We start from the raw sequence: 21571 nt of genomic DNA on the forward strand, positions 1-21571 counted from the left end.
ATATTGCACAATGGCCAGAATCCCCAATAAACCTTGACATAAGAGAAATTCACACACACTCATATAAAATCTTCCATTGGCCTCCATCAGGTATCATAAGAAATAGTAGATGGAGGGCAGGAGATATGCAATAACCTTTGTTGGGCAGACTGACTGAGTTTTTCAAGGTTTGAGGTGCAACAGATTTACCTGGAAAACCTAAGAGTATGCAGGCATTCAACGAAGCCTTGCAGTAAGTAAATAAACAACAACAACAACAAAACAAAAACAGCAGTCTACCATTGGAATAGGTCAAGAGCACAGAGACTGCCCACAAGACAAGTATGCAGGGTCTGCTAAAGGTTTAGGATGGAAGAGGAAAACTAAAAGAGTCTTCTGGTGTTTCAGGTCTTCCACTACAAATAGTAGAATTCCACTGGAGGAATGTGAAGCTTGTGGTGGACTTGATGTAGTGTAGCAACAACAAAACTCAGCACAGATGTATTACTACACTGAATAAATGCCCCCCACAATCATCCTAACCAAAATAGAGGTTGTGCTATTTTTCAACTATAAATCTTATTATCTCAATATCCACTTTTTTTTACAGTGTTAAGCATATAATAAAAATGGAGTCAAGCAAAAACAAGAAACAAACAAAAACAAACAAACAAAAAAACCCAAGTTAAAACTATGCATCATAATGAGATAAGACAAAGAACAGAAACAATATCAGAAATAAACCTAATGTGGAACAATCGGGGCCTTTGAAATCACTATTACTATGTTGAAAAATCTCCTGGAAAGGTGAATAACACACATGAACACATTAAAATTTTTTAAAGACTGCATGCTATTAACAGAGTTAAATGGAAATCCTATAAAAGTAAAGCACAATATCAGTGACTAAGAATCCTTTTAAAGGAATTAACAGAAAATATGTGAACAAATTGGTGGAAAGAACCATACAATCTGAGATAGATCAATAGTCATTAACCACATGGAAACACAGAAATAGAGAGAAAAAAATATTCTGAGCCTTCAATAGTTTAGGATATCCCCCAGTACAATGACAAAAGGTTTCCATGCACATAACTGGAAAAATAAAAATAGAAGAAGTAAAGAAAGAGGCATGAAAAATACTTGAAGAGAAAATTTCCCAAAATTAATAAAAGAGACAAATGACCAATCAAAGGTTCACAGAACCCCAAACAAAACAAATATAAGATAAATACGGCCTAGCACCCCACAGACTAGTAATAAAAGCCTATTATGAACAGAAAATCTTAGAGACAAGCAGTGAAAAAAGAAACATTGCATACAAAAGAGCAAAAACTAGGCTTGGAAAGAAACATTGCTGGAAATTACATAAGTTAGGAGAAAGTGGAATAACATCTCTTTTAAAGTGTTGAATGAAAAATGTCAACCAGAATAATCTACAGAGTAACAATGCCTTTAAAGTGAATGCAAAAGGTTTTTAAACTATAGCGTTTGTTATGTACCCTATTGGTGGGAATGTAAATTGATGGAGTGACTATGAAAAACAGTATGAAAGCTCCTCAAAAGACTAAAAATATAACTACCATAGCAAGGGTATGGTATGGGCATGGTACGTGGTATGAATTTATGTAAACATTACACTCATTCATGATTGTTCTGGGCTCATGAACTAATCACTTCCTAAAGGCCCCACCACCAAAACCAGCACATTGGGCATAAGTTTTTCAACATATGATATTTGGGGAGACGTACTGATTTTCATGGTAGTATAAAATAATATCCAATCAGTCCATTCTGAAGAAGATCAGCCCTGGGATTTCTTTGGAAGGAATGACGCTAAAGCTGAAACCCCAGTACTTTGGCCACCTCATGCAAAGAGTTGACTCGTTGGAAAAGACTCTGATGCTGGGAGGGATTGGGGGCAGGAGGAGAAGGGGACGACAGAGGATGAGATGGCTGGATGGCATCACTGACTTGATGGACGTGAGTCTGAGTGAACTCCAAGACATGGTGATGGACAGAGAGGCCTGGCGTGCTGCGATTCATGGGGTCGCAAAGAGTCGGACACGACTGAGCTACTGAACTAAACCGAACTGATAAAAGTTCTCTAGGGCAGGCAGGGGTCCCAACTCCCCTCACCCCCTGCTGCAGACTGGTACTGGTCCATGCCTGTTAGGAACTTTTCACAGCAGGAAGTGAGCTGCAGGGCAAGAAAGGGAAGTTTCATGTGCCACTCCCCATCACTAGTATCGCCACTTGAACTATCCTTTACCTCCACTCCCATTGTCTTCCATAAGACCAGTCCCTGGTTCCAAGACGTTTGAGGACCACTCTTCTAGGGAAACCAAAAGATAGCAAAGAGACAAAAACATTAACAGTAAGGAAATTTTATTTCCTGACACAGCAGCTAAAACAAGTGGTAAACACAATCTAACCTGTTGACCGTTAACATAAAACCTCACACTATAGACATATTTACCTCAGGTCCTTCAAAATATTAAACTATGCCAGCTTTCAACAAAAAATTACTAGACATGCTAAAAGGCATAAAAGCAGTCTGAAGCATCAAATCAAGTATCAGAACCAGACTCAGACAAGGCAATTTGCAAATAATTGGAAATTATCAGACAGCTAAATTTAAAATTACTGTGACTAATATGCTAAGAAATCTAATGGAGAAGAGGAAAACGTGAATGAACAAGTGAGTAATGTAGGGAGAGAAATGGAAATTCCCACAATTGTAAGGAGATACAAGAAACTAAAAACAGGCTGACAGAATGAAGATTGTCTTTGGTGGGTTCATCAGTAGACTGAACATGATTGGGACGGACTCAGTGAATTTGGAGGTGTGTCAATAAAAACTTCTCAAATTGAAAAGCACATCATATTTAACTACAGAAAATCAAAGGCAAAGAGAAAATCTTGAAATAAGCCAAAGAGATTTTATTTTACTCATAGAAGCACTAGGGTAAGAATTATATCAGACGTCTCCTTTGAAAGCATACAAGCAAGAAGAGAATGGAGTGAAATAATCAAAATCTTGAAAGAAATAGCAGCACCAAATTAGAATTCTGTGTCTACTGAAATTATTCTTCTGAGTGAAGGAGAAATAAGTACTTCCTCAGACAAACAAAAATTGAGGGAATCTCTCACCAGGAACCCTGATTTGTAAGAAATGTTTAAAGTTCTTCAGAGGAGGAAAATGATATATCAGAAATTTGGATCTACATAAAGACTGGAAGAGCACTGAAGGAGGATAAATGGCAAGAAAATAAAAATATATTTCTCTTATTCTAAGTTGATCTAACATACAACAATTTACTAAAACAATAATAGCACCAACGTATTTGAAGATTGAAGAGTACGTATGAGTGAAATGAATTATAGCAATGATACAAAAGACCAGAGAGAAGAATTAGGAATATTTTGTCATTTTAAGGTGCTTGTGCTATTGGTGATGTGGTATAGTGTTATTTGACACTGAACATGGATTGGTTAGAAATGTATATTGCAATTTCTAGGGCAAACAGTTTAAAACAATTTTTTAAAGAGTATAATTGCTATGCTAAGAAAGGATAGAAAATAGAATCATATAAAATGCATAATTAAAACCAAAAGTTAGAAAAGGAGTGAAAGATAAAATAGTGACAAAGATATGGGCAATGAATAGTGAAAAGTATAAAGTCAGGTGGATATTAATCCTACTTTATCAGTAATCAATTTCAATATCAATAGTCTAAATACACCAATTAAAAGACAGAGACTGTCAGAGTGGATTAAAAACACAAAACTCAATTATCTGTTGTGTACAAGAAAACCACTTTAGGATTGACTGGTTTGAGAGCAAGTGTTTTTTGTTTGTTTTATTTATTGATTTATTTTTTTACTTTACAATATTGTATTGGTTTTGCCATACATCAACATGCATCCACCACCGGTGTACACGTGTACCACATACTGAACCCCCCTCCCACCTCCCTCCCTATACCATCCCTCCAGGTCATCCCAGTGCACCAGCCCCAAGCTTCCTGTATCCTGCATCAAACCTGGACTGGCGATTAGTTTCTTATAGGATATTATACATGTTTTAATGCCATTCTCCCAAATCATCCACCCCTCCCTCTCACACAGAGTCCAAAAGACTGTTCTATACATCTGTTTCTCTTTTGCTGTCTCGCATACAGGGTTGTCATTACCATCTTTCTAAATTCCATATATATGCGTTAGTATACTATATTGGTATTTTTCTTTCTGGCTTACTTCACTCTGTATAATAGGTTCCAGTTTCATCCATCTCATTAGAACTGATTCAAATGTATTCTTTTTAATGGCTGAGTAATATTCCATTGTGTATATGTACCACAGCTTTCTTATCCATTCATCTGCTGATGGACATCTAGGTTGCTTCCATATCCTGGCTATTATAAACAGTGCTGCGATGAACATTGGGGTACACATGTCTCTTTCAATTCTGGTTTCCTCAGGGTGTATGCCCAACAGTGGGATTGCTGAGTCATGTGGCAGTTCTATTTCCAGTTTTTTAAGGAATCTCCACACTGTTCTCCATAGTGGCTGTACTAGTTTGCATTCCCACAAATAATGTAAGAGGATTCCCTTTTCTCCACAACCTCTCCAGCGTTTATTGCTTGTAGACTTTGGGATCGCAGCCATTCTGACTGGCGTGAAATGGTACCTCATTGTGGTTTTGATTTGCATTTCCCTGATAATGAGTGATGTTGAGCATCTTTTCACATGTTTGTTAGCCATCTGTATGTCTTCTTTGGAAAAATGTCTATTTAGTTCTTTGGCCCATTTTTTGACTGGGCCGTTTATTTTTCTGAAATTGCGCTGAAGGCGTTGTTTGTATGTTTTTGAGATTAGTTGCTTGTCAGGTGCTTCATTTGCTATTATTTTCTCCCATTCTGAAGGCTGCCTTTTCATCTTGTTTATAGCTTCTTTTGTTGTGAAGAAGCTTTTAATTTTAATTAGATCCCATTTTTTTTATTTTTGCTTTTGTTTCCAATATTCTGGGAGGTGGGTCATAGAGGATCCTGCTGTGAAGTATGTCGGAGAGTGTTTTGCCTATGTTGTCCTCTAAGATTTTTATAGTTTCTGGTCTTATGTTTAGATCTTTAATCCATTTTGAGTTTATTTTTGTGTATGGTGTTAGAAAGTGTTCTAGTTTCATTCTTTTACAAGTGGTTGACCAGTTTTCCCAGCACCACTTGTTAAAGAGATTATCTTTTCTCCACTGTATATTCTTGCCTCCTTTGTCAAAGATAAGGTGTCCATAGGTGTGTGGGTTTATTAATTTCATGACTGCAGTCACTATCTGCAGTGATTTAGAGCCCATGAAAATAAAATCTGTCACTGCTTCGACTGGATGCCATGGTCTTAGTTTTCTGAATGTTGAGTTTTAAGTCAGCTTTTTCACTCTCCTCTTTCTCCCTCATGAAAAACTCTTTAGTTCCTCTTCAATTTCTGCCATTAGAGTAGTATCGTCTGCATATCTGAGGCTGTTGATATTTCTCCTAGCCATCTTGATTCCAGCTTGTGATTCATTCAAACCAGCATTTTGCATCATGTACTCTGCATATACATTATTAATAAATAAGCAGGATGTCAATATAAAGCCTTGTCATCATCCTTTCCCAATCTTGAAACAGTCCATTGTTCCATGTCCAGTTCTAATTGTTGCTTCTTGACTTGCATACAGGTTTCTCAGGAGGCATTTAAAGTGGTCTGATATTCATGTCTCCTGCAGATTTTTACACAGTTTTTTATGATCCACACAGTCAAAGGCTTTAGCATAGTCAATGAAGCAGAAGTAGATTTTTTTGTTTTTGTTTTGGAATTCCCTTGCTTTTTCTATGATCCAACAGATGTTGGCAATTTGATCCCTGGTTCCTCTCCCTTTTCTAAATCCAGTTTCTACATCTGGAAGTTCTCATTTCATGTACGGCTGAAGCCAAGCTTGAAGGATTTTGAGCATTTCCTTGCTAGCATGTGAAATGAGAGACTGGACAGTAGTTTGAGCATTCTTTGTCATTGCCCTTCTTTTGGATTGGAATGAAAACTGACCTTTTCCAGTCCTGGGGCCACTGCTGGGTTTCCATATTTGCTGATATATTGAGTGCAGCACTTTAATAGCACCACCCTTTAGGATTTGAAATAGCTCAGCTGGAATTCCACCTCCTCCACTAGCTTTGTTCATAGTAATGCTTCCTAAGGTGCACCTGACTTCACACTCCAGGATATCTGACTCTAGGTGAGTGATCACTCCATCGTGGTTATCTAGGACATTAAGTTTTTGTGTGTGTAGGTCTTCTGTGTATTCTTGCCACCTCTTCTTAATCTCTTCTGCTTCTGTTACTGCTTCTATCCTTAATTGTGCCCATGTTTGCATGAAATGGTTCTCTCGATATCTCCAATTTTCTTGAAGACATCTCCAGTCTTTACCATTCTATTGTTTTCCTCTATTTCTTTGCATTGTTCACTTAAGAAGGCCTTTTTATTTCTCCTTGTTATTCTCTGAAACTCTGCATTCAGTTGATCTTTTCCTTTCTCCCTTGCCTTTCACGTCTTTTCTTTTTGCAGCTACTTGTAAGGCCTCCTAAGATAACCACTTTGCTTTCTTGCAGTTCTTTTTTTTTTTTTTTGCGGGGGAGGGGATTGTTTTCGTCATTGCCTCTCGTACAATGTTATGAATCTCTGTCCATAGTGCTTCAGGTACTCTATCAGATCTAATCTTTTGAATCTATTTATCACCTCCAGTGTATAATCAAGGGCTTCCCTTGTGGCGCAGTCAGATCTGCAATGCAGGAGATCTGCGTTCAATTTCTGGGTTGGGAACATCCCCTGGAGAAGGAATTGGCAACCCACTCTAGTTTTCGTGCCTGGAGAATAATCCCATGCACAGAGGAGCCTGGCAGGCTACAGTCCATAGGGTCACAAACCAAACCAATCTCCTAAGGGGATATATTTAGGTCATACCTAATGTACTAGCAGTTTTCACTACTTTCTTCAATTTAAGCCTTAACTTTTTCAATAAAGATCTCATTATCTGAGCCACAGTCAGCTCTAGGTCTTGTTTTTGCTGACTGTATAGAGATCCACCAATCTGGGCTGCATAGAATATATCAGTCTGATTTCAGTATTGACTATCTGGTGATGTCCCTTCACCATGAAAAGGCTGTGATCCATGTAGGTATTGGGGTCATTAGGAGGATTACATATGTCATAATGCTTACCATACTCTTCAAGTTATACAAGCACATAGTCAATCCTATTTAATTTTACAATTGTGTGTCTCTGAAGACTGGGAGGGTAATTTCTGAATGAAAGGGGAGAGTTGGCTTTGGCCTGAGAAAGTGACACTTCCTTCCCTGGTTGCAGCAGTGGGAGGACACAGCCCAAGAGGAAGATGAGCAGGCTGGGAGGCCCAAGCAGTAACAACTGAGAGGGAGAACAGCAACGGGGGAAGAGTCAGGCTGGAGGAGCTGAAAGCTGCCCCGAGATGTCCAAGTACAGGTTCTGGAGTTGGGCTGCCAGGGTTCAAACCTGAGGGTTCAAGTCACTTATTGTCTGTTGAAACCTTGAAAAAGGAACTTACGTGCAAAGCCTCCATTTTCTTACCAGTGTTATAAGAAAAACAGTAATTCCTGCCTGATTCATTACTATACACATGGTAAGATATGAGTTCTCAGAAAGTATTAAAACTTTTCCTGCATTAATGTATGACTTCAACAGTAAATAAGTTGGACAATATGTTATAATGTGTTGGTGCATTCTGTAAGTTGCAATTTGCCAAGAAATATAAGTTATCTAAAATCTCTCAGTCAGGAAAAAACATGAATTTGCTCAAAAGAATTCCTCTCTGAAAATTCTTCTTCTCTCACTCTCTCTTACTCTTTTTTTTTCTTCTGACAGTGGATAGGGAGCAGAGACAGAGCAGTAAAATGACCTTTTACAGCTGTGTTAGGTGAAAATTAATGAAAGGAAACTTCACTCAAATGGAATCAGCAGGCCAGAAAGAAGACCTCTCACACAGTACCACTGGAGATCAGTTATGAGAATTGACAATCACAAATCCCAAGGAAAAAATCTTCAACAGGAGATTCTCCAGTGAGAGGCCCCAACAGGAAAAAGTATGCCTCACATCTCCTAGAAGAACCCAGGAGAACCCCAGCAACCCAGCCAAGGAAAAAGGGTCATTACCTTGAACTCTCCCTTTTCTCCAATGGACTTTCTTTTAAAACAATCCTTTCCAACTTACTACTCTTCTCTATAAAATAAGACAGAGGAACTTTCTCTTTTTCTTGGTTGAATTTGCCCCATGTCTTTTGCTACAGGTTGCTTGTCCCAAATGACAATTCCCCTGCAATTCATGAGTAAACCCATTTTTACTTGAAAAATCACTATTTTTAAGGTGAACAGTTTTAAGCAACAAATACAGTAGCATTCACTTCTGAGTCAAAATATTCATAAAGCTTTGGTAGGAGTCCATGAGTTTACAGTGTATTTTAATTAAAAATATTCTGAGGTTTTCAAACCAAGAAACTTCAAAATTAAATAACTAGAATGAAATAGGGTTACTAGGTGGCAGAAGATGATGAACAGTTTCCAATGGTTACTATTCAGTAGAGTTATTTGAAGTGATAGTTAAAAGTACCCCACACTCTGTATTTTCAGCAAGCATCAGAAGTTATAAATGGCAGTATGGTATTGACCAGGTATTAAAAAAAAAAAAAAAAGCATGGTAAATACACATGAACAGGCTTACAGTTAGTATTTTTTCATTAAGAATGAGATTGAATTATTTCAAATAATAATTTTGTATTATTCAGATTATTGAATGTTAAGAAAAAAAAATCCACTGTTAATCTGTTAGGATTTAAATTGTCTGTGGACTACCACAAGTGCCCAGCGGGATGCAGTCATGATGGAGGGGGTTGGAGGAGGAGACTGCACCCAGGGCTTCTGCGAGGGGGCTGGGAGTTTGGGCCCTCAGTCCTAAAAAGGACTTCAGCCCCTTTTTCTCATAAGAAGAAGCATACTCTCCTCCTTGTCCCATGCCGGACTTTTTGCTCCAGCCCTGCTTAGGGGGTTCCCTTGGACAAAAAGGAGATCAAACCAGTCAATCCTAAAGGAATTCAATTCTGAATATTCATTGGAAGGACTTCATTGGAATTCATTCATTCATTCACAGTTGCTGAAGCTAAAGTTCCAATATTGGCTACCTGATATGAAGAGCCAACATATTGGAAAACACCCTGGTGTTGGGAAAGATTGAGGGCCGAAGCAGAAGGGGTGAAAGAGGATGAAATGATTGGATGGCATCATGGACTCAATGGACATGAGTTTGAGCAAACCCCAGGAAGTAGTGGAGGCTGGGGTGCTGCAGCCCTTGGGGTCGCAAAGAGTCGGACACCATCTTAGCGGCTGAAAAACAGCAACTGCTACATGCTCCAAGAGGAGCAGAGCATCAGGGTGACATGCCTCAAAGCCAACCCACGCTGAGCTGCTTGAGCTATGCTCTGACCCCACAGGGCCATCCTCGCCTCCCCTCCCCCAGGATAGGGCCTGCACTGGGGGATTTTATTGTCGTTATTTAACAGAAGAGTACTTGGAAGGTCAAGTTTAGGAGCAAACTTACTTGGAATAGACACTGCAGCTGGGAGTCAAGTCAGCTGCTCTGGATCGCCCCTAGGGCTCCTCTTGCTTCTGGCTCCTTTGGATACCGCTCTTATATTCAGCAGCTGAAAAGCCAGTTGGTTATTAAAAGTCACCCCGTGTGGGTGGGGTTTATGAGAATCGAAATTGAAAGGACAGAAGGATTTGTATTTTTTTTTTTTTTTCCCTTTCCTGGAGGCAGTAACCTAGATGCCTTCCAGGAAAGCCAGGGAGATAAGGGTTCCTCCCTGCCTGGCTGAGTAAACTCAACTTCGTCCCTCCTCCACAGGTGACTTAGGCATTCCCGACCCCACAGTGAATGACACCCAAATAATGGTAGGATGAGAGTTCAACAACCTGTCTCTCAGGAGTGTTTTTGTGAAAGAAGGGATTTTTTAATTAATTTTTCTCCAGTTGAAAAGCCTTTTAATTAGTTTATTATTCTTTTTCCTTTTTAAAAAAAGTATTTTCTTTTTAACTCGGTGATTTCGTTCTTTACTGGAGAAGGAAATGGTAACCCACTGCAGTGTTCCTGCCTGGAGAATTCCATGGACAGAGGAACCTGTGTATTTAACCTTAATTTTATAGCCCAGAAATATTCACTTTTTTTTTTTTTTTTTTCCTGTTCTTTTACTAAGGTGGATCCACCTTTGGGGTTTGGGGGTTGATTCAGATTTCTTCCATTCTTTTCTGTATCCTAAGGTGTTGTACTAACCTACAAGTTAAAAGCCTGACTGCTGCTGTTAGGGAACCAGGTTCTTTTGCCCAAGGAGCCACAAGCCAAAACACTGAAACACCAAGGTTTGCAGCAGAGGCCACCCAGTAAGGAGGCAAGAGAACATGTCTCAGGTCTGCCTCCCAGGAAGACAGGTGCTTAGAATACTGACAGGAGAAAGAAGCAGAATGGTCTTAGGCCTTAGAGAAAGGTGATTGGTGGTAAGGAAAAGTGAGATAATTGGTGTTCTGTGCAAGTTTATCTTGGTTACCTGCTTCTTCATGGGACATGTGCAAATACAGAGGATTTTGTGTGAAATAGGTTGGTGAATTTTGGGCTGTGATAACAGTGGGTCGCCTATGGGACAAAAAGGTCTCTTCTGTGCAGATTCTGATGAGCTGTATTGGTTTGACCTGGTATCGACCAGTTTTGTTGTGTTACAGTAGGAGTTTTCAAACAACCTGTTCCCTTACCTGCTGTTCTGTAAAAGGAGCTCAAGAATTTCACTTAGTCACCAGTTTCTGTTACAGGTCTTTAACCCTGTGAATCAGGGTTTGGTTATCTGCCAGGAGCCAGCACGGGAGTTCCCACCCATGACAAAGGTCATGCGGAGAGGATTTGACATGCAAAGCCGAATCAGAACTCGAGAGGCCCCCTGGACCTGCCCAAGCATCTACCCCAAAAACAAAATCTGTCTGTTTTACTATTTCATGACTTTCACCAACTCTTCTGACATTAACGGGGGGCTATCCTCGATCACCTTTCTCTGAAGAAAATCAACTTAGAGCTCTAGTTAATAAGTCTCCTGGGCATAATAGGAGTGTTTCAATTCAAACCCCTCTGATGACTTTCTAGCTTGCCTGACAGGTTTGTTTGGACTCCTGCAGCTACGCATGTGATTGTTCACAGCCTCCCAACCACGAGAGGCACGGGAAGCTTAAGATATTCTAACAGTGCAGAGCTTCTCAGAGAGTTAAAATTGTTAGAATAGAACTAGTAGAGGATTTCTTTTTTGAGCTAATGCTTGTTGCCAAGTTTCCATATCCCTTACCTACTGTGTCCCTGGGAGTGTATTGATTAATATAGCTGGTATATAGAAATGTAAGGAGTAGCTTTAATGTTTGTAACCTTGGACCCTTGAGTTAATTCTTTTCTTGTTATAACCCACCACACTTTTGCCCTATAGGCATGCAACTTTATCTAATGCTTTCAGAGGGTGGCGCCTGACTTTAGAATAATCACCTTTAGAGAAAATAAGTTTTCTGGTTGACTAACCATTATTCAGAAGAAAGGGTCATAAAATGTTAACAGGCCTCCTGGCCAGAAGATGATGTAAATCACCTAAAGCCTTTGCATATGATAAGTTTTCAGAAAGAAAACCTGGCTTCGGTAAGGGTCAAGGACTGTTGACCTTGCGTGACTCTACACCCGCTATTATCCTCTATGCACAACTTAAGTTATAAAAGCTACTTTGGAAAATAAAGTTTCGGGCCATGCTCATCAAGCTTAGTCTCCTCATGTTGTTCTTTCTTGTTTCCTTTTCTCTCCTTTTCTTCTCTGTTCTTCCTTCAGGATGACTAATTTGGAGCACAGGGGCCCTCTGAGACCATTTATTTGCCCGGGCTTCTAAGACCCACTCGAGAAGGTGCCTAAGGTGGGGCACTTTCCATGATTTGAGAGGGTGCCTGTGGCCTCCATGGTCAGTGCAAACGTGATGTCCCAGGTTTTATTGGCTTTCTGCGTAACCCAGTTAGTTCAAGCCTCTGTCTCTTTCTCCTTTTATCTATCCTTTCGCCAATGCCGTCCTCCCGAGGCAATCCCTGGATCCAACCTGGGCTGGGCACCGGTAGTTATCCCATCTGTACCTAGACGGCAATGAGGAGAAAGGAAAGACAGGCAGAATGTAGTCTCAAAGTTCTATGGCCAAGACTCCCCAGGAGCTAGTGCTATGGCACGTATTCCATATGCAGACTTTTCTAGCTGCAAAATCAGCTAGAATAGTATAAAAATCCTTGGTCAGATTGCCATATGCTTATTTCATAAAATAAAATGATACCATATTTGGAGCTGCAGAGCGTGTTGTAACTGTAAAGGTATATATGACAATATCAGGGACAGATTTTTCTAGAATTCTGAGACTACACTGGGTAGATTCAAGACTTAAATCCAAGTTGGGAAAATTACTGTGGCCCTATAACTCCTGAGCCACCAACATTGATTTAGGGGGAGATTAAATACGCGAACCGTGAACTTCCAGATGTTCAAGCTGGTTTTAGAAAAGGCAGAGGAACCAGAGATCAAATTGCCAACATCTGCTGGATCATGGAAAAAGCAAGAGAGTTCCAGAAAAACATCTATTTCTGCTTTATAGACTATGCCAAAGCCTTTGACTGTGTGGATCACAATAAACTGTGGAAAATTCTGAAAGAGATGGGAATACCAGACCACCTGACCTGCCTCTTGAGAAACCTGTATGCAGGTCAGGAAGCAACAGTTAGAACTGGACATGGAACAACAGACTGGTCCCAAATAGGAAAAGGAGTATGTCAAGGCTGTGTATTGTCACCCTGCTTATTTAACTTATATGCAGAGTACATCATGAGAAACGCTGGACTAGAAGAAGCACAAGCTGGAATCAAGATTGCTGGGAGAAATATCAATAACCTCAGGTATGCAGATGACACCATCCTTATGGCAGAAAGTGAAGAGGAACTAAAAAGCCTCTTGATGAAAGTGAAAGAGGAGAGTGAAAAAGTTGGCTTAAAGCTCAACATTCAGAAAACGAAGATCATGGCATCTGGTCCCATCACTTCATGGGAAATAGATGGGGAAACAGTGGAACCAATGTCAGACTTTATCTTTTGGGGCTCCAAAATCACTGCAGATGGTGACTGCAGCCATGAAATTAAAAGACGCTTACTCCTTGGAAGAAAAGTTATGACCAACCTAGATAGCATATTGAAGAACAGAGACATTACTTTGCCAACAAAGGTCTGTTTAGTCAAGGCTATGGTTTTTCCAGTGGTCATGTATGGATGCAAGAGTTGGACTGTGAATAAAGCTGAGCACCAAAGAATTGATGCTTTTGAACTGTGGTGTTGGAGAAGACTCTTGAGAGTCCCTTGGACTGCAAGGAGGTCCAACCAGTCCATTCTGAAGGAGATCAGCCCTGGGATTTCTTTGGAAGAACTGATGCTAAAACTGAAACTCCAGTACTTTGGCCACCTCATGAGAAGAGTTGACTCATTGGAAAAGACTCTGATGCTGGGAGGGATTGGGGGCAGGAGAAAAGGGGATGACAGAGGATGAGATGGCTGGATGGCATCACTGACTCAATGGACGTGAGTTTGAGTGAACTCCAGGAGATGGTGATGGACAGGAAGGCCTGGCGTGCTGCTATTCATTGGGTCACAAAGAGTCGGAAATGACTGAGTGACTGACCTGAACTGAGGCATATGACCTAAAACTGATAAAGTTAATCATTTCTCAGTTACATGGATCCAATAATTTTTTTTTTTTTTTTTTTTGCTCTTGCTCTTGGTCTTGTTCTGTTTCTCTGAATCTCTTCTCTTGTTTTCATCAACTTTTTGTTGTTGTCAGTGAGGGTATAAAGATTTCTGTTTCTAGATGAAGACTGTAAGCCACTCAGATATGTTTGGCTCTGGAATGTGATATATACCATTACCAAAATATCTACAAGTGTTGTATGAAAACAGATTATAGTATGTGTGATTAATACATATAGCAGCATATGAAAATAGATTTTAAGAGCAAAAATGCCTGTCTATAGGCATGCAGAAATTTGAAGACAATTTCAGCTTTATAGAAGACATAATATTGTTGTATCTGTATGTATCTTGTGGCTCAGCTGGTAAAGAATCCACCTGCAATGTGGGAGACCTGGATTCGATCCGTGGGTTGGGAAGATCCCCTGGAGAAGGGAAAGGCTACCCACTCCAGTATTCTGGCCTGGAGAATTCCATGGACTATACAGTCCATGGGGTCACAAAGAGTCGGACACGACTGAATGACTTTCACTTTCACTTTATAATATGGCTTCCAATAAATTGAGAAATGGAACAACTGAAAGAATAGGGAAAGTCACAATTTTAAGGACACACTTATCCCACTTCAGAGATTAATTAATAGAACAAACACACAAAATCAGTAATGGTGTTGAAGACATGAGGTGAAGTGAAGTGTTAGTCACTCAGTCGTGTCTGACTCTTTGCAACTCCATGGACTGTAACTCATCAGGCTCCTCTGTCCATGGAATTCTCCAGGAAAGAATACTGGTGTGGGTTGCCACTTTCTTCTCCAGGGGAATCTTCCTGACCCAGAGGTCAAACCCATATCTCCTGTATTGTAGGCAAATTCTTTAACATCTGAGCCACCAGAGAAGACTAAAGCTTTGAAGAGGATAATTAGCAAATTGAACAAACAGATATTTAATAGGCTGATAATTGTGATCAAACACTGTAGAAAACATATTTTTTCAGGTTAACAAATTAAAGTCAAGTACAGTATACCAATTTACGATAATATTATGTTAAAAAAATATTCCCTGGTGGCTCAGATGGTAAAGAATCTGCCTGAAATGCAGGAGACCCAGGTCCAATCCCTGGGCTGAAAAGATCCCCTGGAGAAGGGAATCGCTACCCATTCCACTATTCTTGCCTGGAGAATCCCATGGACAAAGGAGCCTGGTAGGCTACAGTCCATGAGATTGAAAAGACTTGGACACGACTGAGCAACTAACACTTTCACTTTTCAATGTTATAAAACAGTGACAAAAAGATAACTGAAGATTCTTATATTTTTATGTTATAATTCTAAGTAATCTATAGGTCACAAAGAATTTTATTTTGAAAAATAGAAAATATTTTTAAATGAGCAATACTGATAATACTATATTTCAGACTTCAAGATGCAGTTAAATCACTAATTTCAGTGAAATTCATATCCTCAGGCCATAAACTAGTAAAGAATTAAAGTAGAAAACAAGCTAAATATCAACCTCTTCAAGTGATCCAAATGCAGAAAAAGTAGAAGAAACAGAAAAATAAAAGCAAAACAGACTTAGTGAAGTAGAAAACCATTATATAATAAGAGAGTCAAAGCAACCAAAATGTTTGTAAAATTGGTAGTTTATGAAATTGGTAAACCTAGAGTGACTAATCAAGAGAAATGAGATCCATGTTCCAAACTACTAAGAATCCAAAATGTGTCAAGGGAACATTGCTCCAATCTGAAAAGAAAAAAGGTCCAAATAATCTATAAAATCATTCTTTTAAAGACCTATCCCAAGTGAGATCACAAAGATAAAATTAGATTAAAATTAGATTAAAATTAAGATATTGAAGATAAAATTTCAATGAGTTGCAATCCCTTTTGAGAAGATGAGCCACATAAACAAGTTATCTTTTATCTGATTACAGATATTAGAATAACAAAAATTTTAATAAACTTCCTGCATATTGCACAATGGGCAGAATCCCCAATAAACCTTGACATAAGAGAAATTCACACATACTTATATAAATCTTCCATTGGCCTCCATCAGGTATCATAAGAAATAGTAGATGGAGGGCAGGAGATATGCGATAACCTTTGTGGGGCAGACTGACTGAGCTTTTCAAGGTTTGAGGTGCAACAGATTTACCTGGAAAACCTAAGAGTATGCAGGCATTCAATGAAGCCTTGCAATGAGTAAATAAACAAAAACAAAAAGCAAAAAAAGCAGTCTACCATTAGACTAGGTCAAGAGCACAGAGACTGCCCATAAGACAAGTATGCAGGATCTGCTAAAGATTGAGGATGGAACAGGAAAACTATAAGAGTCTTCTGGTGCTTCAGGTCTTCTACTACAAATAGTAGAATTCCACTGGAGGAATGTGAAGCTTGTGGTGGACTTGATGTAGCAACAACAAAACTCAGCACAGATGAATTACTACACTGACTAAATGCCCCCCACAATCATCCTAACCAAAATAGAGGTTGTGCTATTTTTCAACTATAAATCTTATTATCTCAATATCTACTTTTTTTTTACAATGCTAAGCATATAATAAAAATGGAGTCAAGCAAAAACAAGAAACAAACAAAAACAAAACAAAAAAATCCAAGTTTGCAACTATGCATCATAATAAGATAAGACAAAGAACAGAAACAATATCAGAAGTAAACCTAATGTGGAACAATCGGGGCCTTTGAAATCACCATTATTATGTTGAAAAATCTATTGGAAAGGTGAATAACACACATGAACACATTAAAATTTTTTAAAGACTGCATGCTATTAATAGAGTTAAATGGAAATCCTATAAAAGTAAAGCACAATATCAGTGACTAAGAATTCTTTTAAAGGAATTAACAGAAAATATGTGAACAAATTGGTGGAAAGAACCATACAATCTGAGATAGATCAATAGTCATTAACCACATGGAAACACAGAAATAGAGAGAAAAAAATATTCTGAGCCTTCAATAGTTTAGGATATCCCCCAGTACAATGACAAAAGGTTTCCATGCACATAACTGGAAAAATAAAAATAGAAGAAGTAAAGAAAGAGGCATGAAAAATACTTGAAGAGAAAATTTCCCAAAATTAATAAAAGAGACAAATGGCCAAAGTTCATAGAACCCCAAACAAAACAAATATAAGATAAATATGGCCTTGCACCCCACAGACTAGTAATAAAAGCCTATTATGAAGAGAAAATCTTAAAGACAAGCAGTGAAAAAAGAAACATTGCATACAAAAAAGCAAAAACTAGGCTTGGAAAGAAACATTGCTGGAAATTACATAAGCTAGGAGAAAGTGGAATAACATCTCTTTTAAAGTGTTGAATGAAAAATGTCAACCAGAATAATCTACAGAGTAACAATGCCTTTAAAGTGAATGCAAAAGACTTTTAAACTGTAGCATTTGTATGTACCCTATTGGTGGGAATGTAAGTTGATGGAGCCACTATGAAAAACAGTACGAAAGTTCCTCAAAAGACTAAAAATATAACTACCATAGCAAGGGTATGGTATGGGCATGGTACGTGGTATGAATTTATGTAAGCATTACAGTCATTCATGATTATTCTGGGCTCATGAACTAATCAGTTCCTAAAGGCCTCACCACCAAAACCAGCACATTGGGCATAAGTTTTTCAACATATGATATTTGGGGAGACATACTGATTTAGATGGTAGTATAAAAGGATATCCAACCAGTCCATTCTGAAGGAGATCAGCCCTGGGATTTCTTTGGAAGGAATGATGCTAAAGCTGAAACTCCAGTACTTTGGCCACCTCATGCGAAGAGTTGACTCATTGGAAAAGACTCTGATGCTGGGAGGGATTGGGGGCAGGAGGAGAAGGGGATGACAGAGGATGAGATGGCTGGATGGCATCACCGACTCGATGGACGTGAGTCTGAGTGAACTCCAGGACTTGGTGATGGACAGAGAGGCCTGGAGTGCTGCGATTCATGGGGTCGCAAAGAGTCGGACACGACTGAGCTACTGAACTGAACTGAACTGATAAAAGTTCTCTAGGGCAGGCAGGGGTCTCCAACTCCCCTCACCCCCTGCTGCAGACTGGTACTGGTCCATGGCCTGTTAGGAACTTGGCTTCACAGCAGGAGATGAGCTGCAGGGCAAGAAAGGGAAGTTTCATGTGCCACTCCCCATCACTAGTATCACCACTTGAACTATCCTCTACCTCCACTCCCATTGTCTTCCATAAGACCAGTCCCTGGTTCCAAAACGTATCGGGACCACTCTTCTAGGGAAACCAAAAGATAGCAAAGAGACAAAAACATTAACAGTAAGGAAATTTTATTTCCTGACACAGCAGCTAAAACAAGTGGTAAACACAATCTAACCTGTTGACCGTTAACATAAAACCTCACACTATGGACATATTTACCTCAGGTCCTTCAAAATATTAAACTATGCCAGCTTTCAACAAAAAATTACTAGACATGCTAAAAGGCATAAAAGCAGTCTGAAGCATCAAATCAAGTATGAGAACCAGACTCAGACAAGGCAGAAATTTGCAAATTATCAGACAGCTAAATTTAAAATTACTGTGATTAATATGCTAAGAAATCTAATGGAGAAGAGGAAAACGTGAATGAACAAGTGAGTAATGTAGGGAGAGAAATGGAAACTCCCACAATTGTAAGGAGATACAAGAAACTAAAAACATGCTGACAGAATGAAGAATGTCTTTGGTGGGTTCATCAGTAGACTGAACATGATTGGGACGGACTCAGTGAATTTGGAGGTGTGTCAATAGAAACTTTCAAATTGGAAAGCACATCATATTCAACTACAGAAAATCAAAGGCAAAGAGAAAATCTTGAAATAAGCCAAAGAGATTTTATTTTACTCATAGAAGCACTAGGGTAAGAATTATATCAGACGTCTCCTTTGAAAGCATACAAGCAAGAAGAGAATGCAGTGAAATAATCAAAATCATGAAAGAAATAGCAACACCAAATTAGAATTCTGTGTCTACTGAAATTATTCTTCTGAGTGAAGGAGAAATAAGTACTTCCTCAGACAAACAAAAATTGAGGGAATCTCTCACCAGGAACCCTGATTTGTAAGAAATGTTTAAAGTTCTTCAGAGGAGGAAAATGATATATCAGAAATTTGGATCTACATAAAGACTGGAAGAGCACTGAAGGAGGAATAAATGGCAAGAAAATAAAAATATATTTCTCTTATTCTAAGTTGATCTAACATACAACAATTTACTAAAACAATAATAGCACCAACGTATTTGAAGATTGAAGAGTATGTATGAGTGAAATGAATTATAGCAATGATACAAAAGACCAGAGAGAAGAGTTAGGAATATTTTGTTATTTTAAGGTGCTTGTGCTATTGGTGATGTGGTATAGTGTTATTTGACACTGTTATTTAACATGGATTGGTTAGAAATGTATATTGCAATCTCTAGGGCAAACAGTTTAAAAAAATTTTTTTTAAAGGTATAATTGCTATGCTAAGAAAGACTGCAAGGAGATGCTAAGAAAGGATAGAAAATGGAATCATATAAAATGCATAATTAAAACCAAAAGTTAGAAAAGGAGTGAAAGATTAAAAAAAAAAAGATATATTTATGTCATATACGGTATATATAGATGATGGTAGATAACATCAGTTTAGTTCAGTTCAGTCCCTCAGTCATGTCCGAGTCTCTGCAACACCGTGGACTGCAGCACGCCAGGCTTCCCTGTCCACCACAAACTCCTGGAGCTTGTTCAAACTCATGTACATCGAGTGGGTGATGCCATCTAACCATCTTAACCTTCTCCTCCTTCCCTCAATGTTTTCCAGCATCAGGGTCTTTTCCAATGTGTCAGTTCTTCACATCAGGTGGCCAAAGTATTGGAGTTTCAGCTTCAGCATCAGTCCTTCCAATGAATATTCAGGACTGATTTCCTTTCAGATTGACTGGTTTGATCTCCTTGCAGTCCAAGGGATTCTCCAGAGTCTTCTCTAACACCACAGTTCAAAAACATCAATTCTTTGGCACTCAGCTTTCTTCAGAGTCCAATTCTCACATCCATACATGACTCATGGAAAAGCCAAAGCTTACTCTAGACAAAAGTTTTGTTGGCAAAGTAATATTTCTGCTTTTTAATGTGCTGTCTAGGTTGATCACAGCATTTCTTCCAAAGAGCAAGCCTCTTTTAATTTCATGGCTTCAGTCACCATCTGCAGTGATTTTGGAGCTCCTCCAAAAATAAAGTCTGTCACTGTTTGCATTGTTTCCCCATCTATTTGCCAGAAGTGATTGGACTGCATGCCATGATCTTAGTTTTCAGAATGTTGAGTTTTAAGCCAACTATTTCACTGTCTTCTTTCACTTTCATCAAGAGGCTCTTTAATTCCTCTTCACTTTCTCTCATAATGGTGGTGTCATCTGCATATCTGAGGTTATTGATATGTCTCCCAGCAATTTCATTCCAGCTTGTGTTTCACCCAGCACAGCATTTTGCATGATGTACTCTGCATACAAGTTAAAGAAGCAGGGTTACAATACACAGCCTTGATGTACTCCTTTCCAGATTTGCAACCAGTCTGGTGTGCCATGTCCAGTTCTAACTGCTGCTTCCTGACCTGCAAACATATTTCTCAAGTGCAGGTCAGGTGGCCTGGTATTTCCATCTCTTGAAGAATTTCCCAAAGTTTGTGGTGATTCATACAGTCAAAGGCTTTAGCATAGTCAATAAAGCAGAAGTAGATGTTTTTCTGGAACTCTATTGCTTTTTTGATGATCCAATGGATGTTGGCAATTTGATCTCCAGTTCCTCTGCCTTTTCTAAAACCAGCTTGAATATCTGGAAGTTCACAGTTCATGTAGTATTGAAGCCTGGCTTGGAGAGTTTTGAGCATTACTTTGCTAGCATGTGAGATGAGTGCAATTGTGTGGTAGTTTGAGCATTCTATGACATTGCCTTTCTTTGGGATTGGAATGAAAACTGACCTTTTCAGTCCTGTGGCCACTGCTGAGTTATCCAAATTTGCTGGTATATTGAGTGCGGCACTTTCACAGCATCATATTTTAGGATTTGAAATTGCTCTACTCGAATTCCATCACCTCCACTAGCTTTGTTTGTAGTGATGCTTCCTAAGGCCCACTTGATTTCAGACTTCATGATGTCTTGCTCTAGGTGAGTGATCACTAGTTATCTGTGTCATGAAGATCTTTTTTTGCGTAGTTCTTCTGTGTATTCTTATCACCTTTTCTTAATATCTTCAGCTTCTGTTAAGTCCATGCGATTTCTGTCCTTTATTCTGCCTATCTTTGCTTGAAATATACCCTTAGTAGCTCTAATTTTCTTGAAGAGATATCTCAGTTCAGTTCAGTGTAGTCGCTCAGTCATGTCCGACTCTTTGTGACCCCATGAATCCCAGCACGCCAGGCCTCCCTGTCCATCACCAACTCCCGGAGTTCACTCAGACTCACGTCCATCGAGTCAGTGATGCCATCCAGCCATCTCATCCTCTGTCATCCCCTTCTCCTCCTGCCCCCAATCCCTCCCAGCATCAGAGTCATTTCCAAAGAGTCAACTCTTCGCCTGAGGTGGCCAAAGTACTGGAGTTTCAGCCTCAGCATCATTCCTTCTAATGAACACCCTGGACTGGTCTCCCTTAGAATGGACTGGTTGGATCTCCTTGCAGTCCAAGGGACTCT

At 39.2% G+C, this 21571-nt stretch overlaps 1 protein-coding gene across 7 annotated transcripts in view; it reads right to left on the bottom strand.

Annotated features, from left to right (window-relative positions):
* Positions 1-21289, bottom strand: part of LOC147375761 (guanylate-binding protein 2-like) — a 167821-nt gene extending 146532 nt beyond the window's left edge. For 6 of the 7 annotated variants that reach the window (XR_015160418.1, XM_086390999.1, XM_086390996.1 and 3 more), the window contains exons 1-2: positions 9635-21289; positions 2252-2314 (exon numbers count right to left, since the gene is read on the bottom strand). Coding sequence is in view for 5 of the 7 variants with exons in the window: in XM_086390999.1 (XP_086247125.1) it covers positions 2252-2263 (12 nt within the window). In the remaining 2 variants the exon portion in view is untranslated. The remainder of the gene's footprint in view (positions 1-2251; positions 2315-9634) is intronic. The other variant, XM_086391001.1, reaches the window with a different exon arrangement.
* Positions 21290-21571: the final 282 nt, after the last annotated feature.

This window comes from Bos grunniens, chromosome 3, assembly GCF_055505025.1.
Source record: "Bos grunniens cultivar Pamir isolate PY7600 chromosome 3, Bosgru_T2T1.0, whole genome shotgun sequence".
In the NCBI taxonomy this organism is placed as follows: domain Eukaryota; kingdom Metazoa; phylum Chordata; class Mammalia; order Artiodactyla; family Bovidae; genus Bos; species Bos grunniens.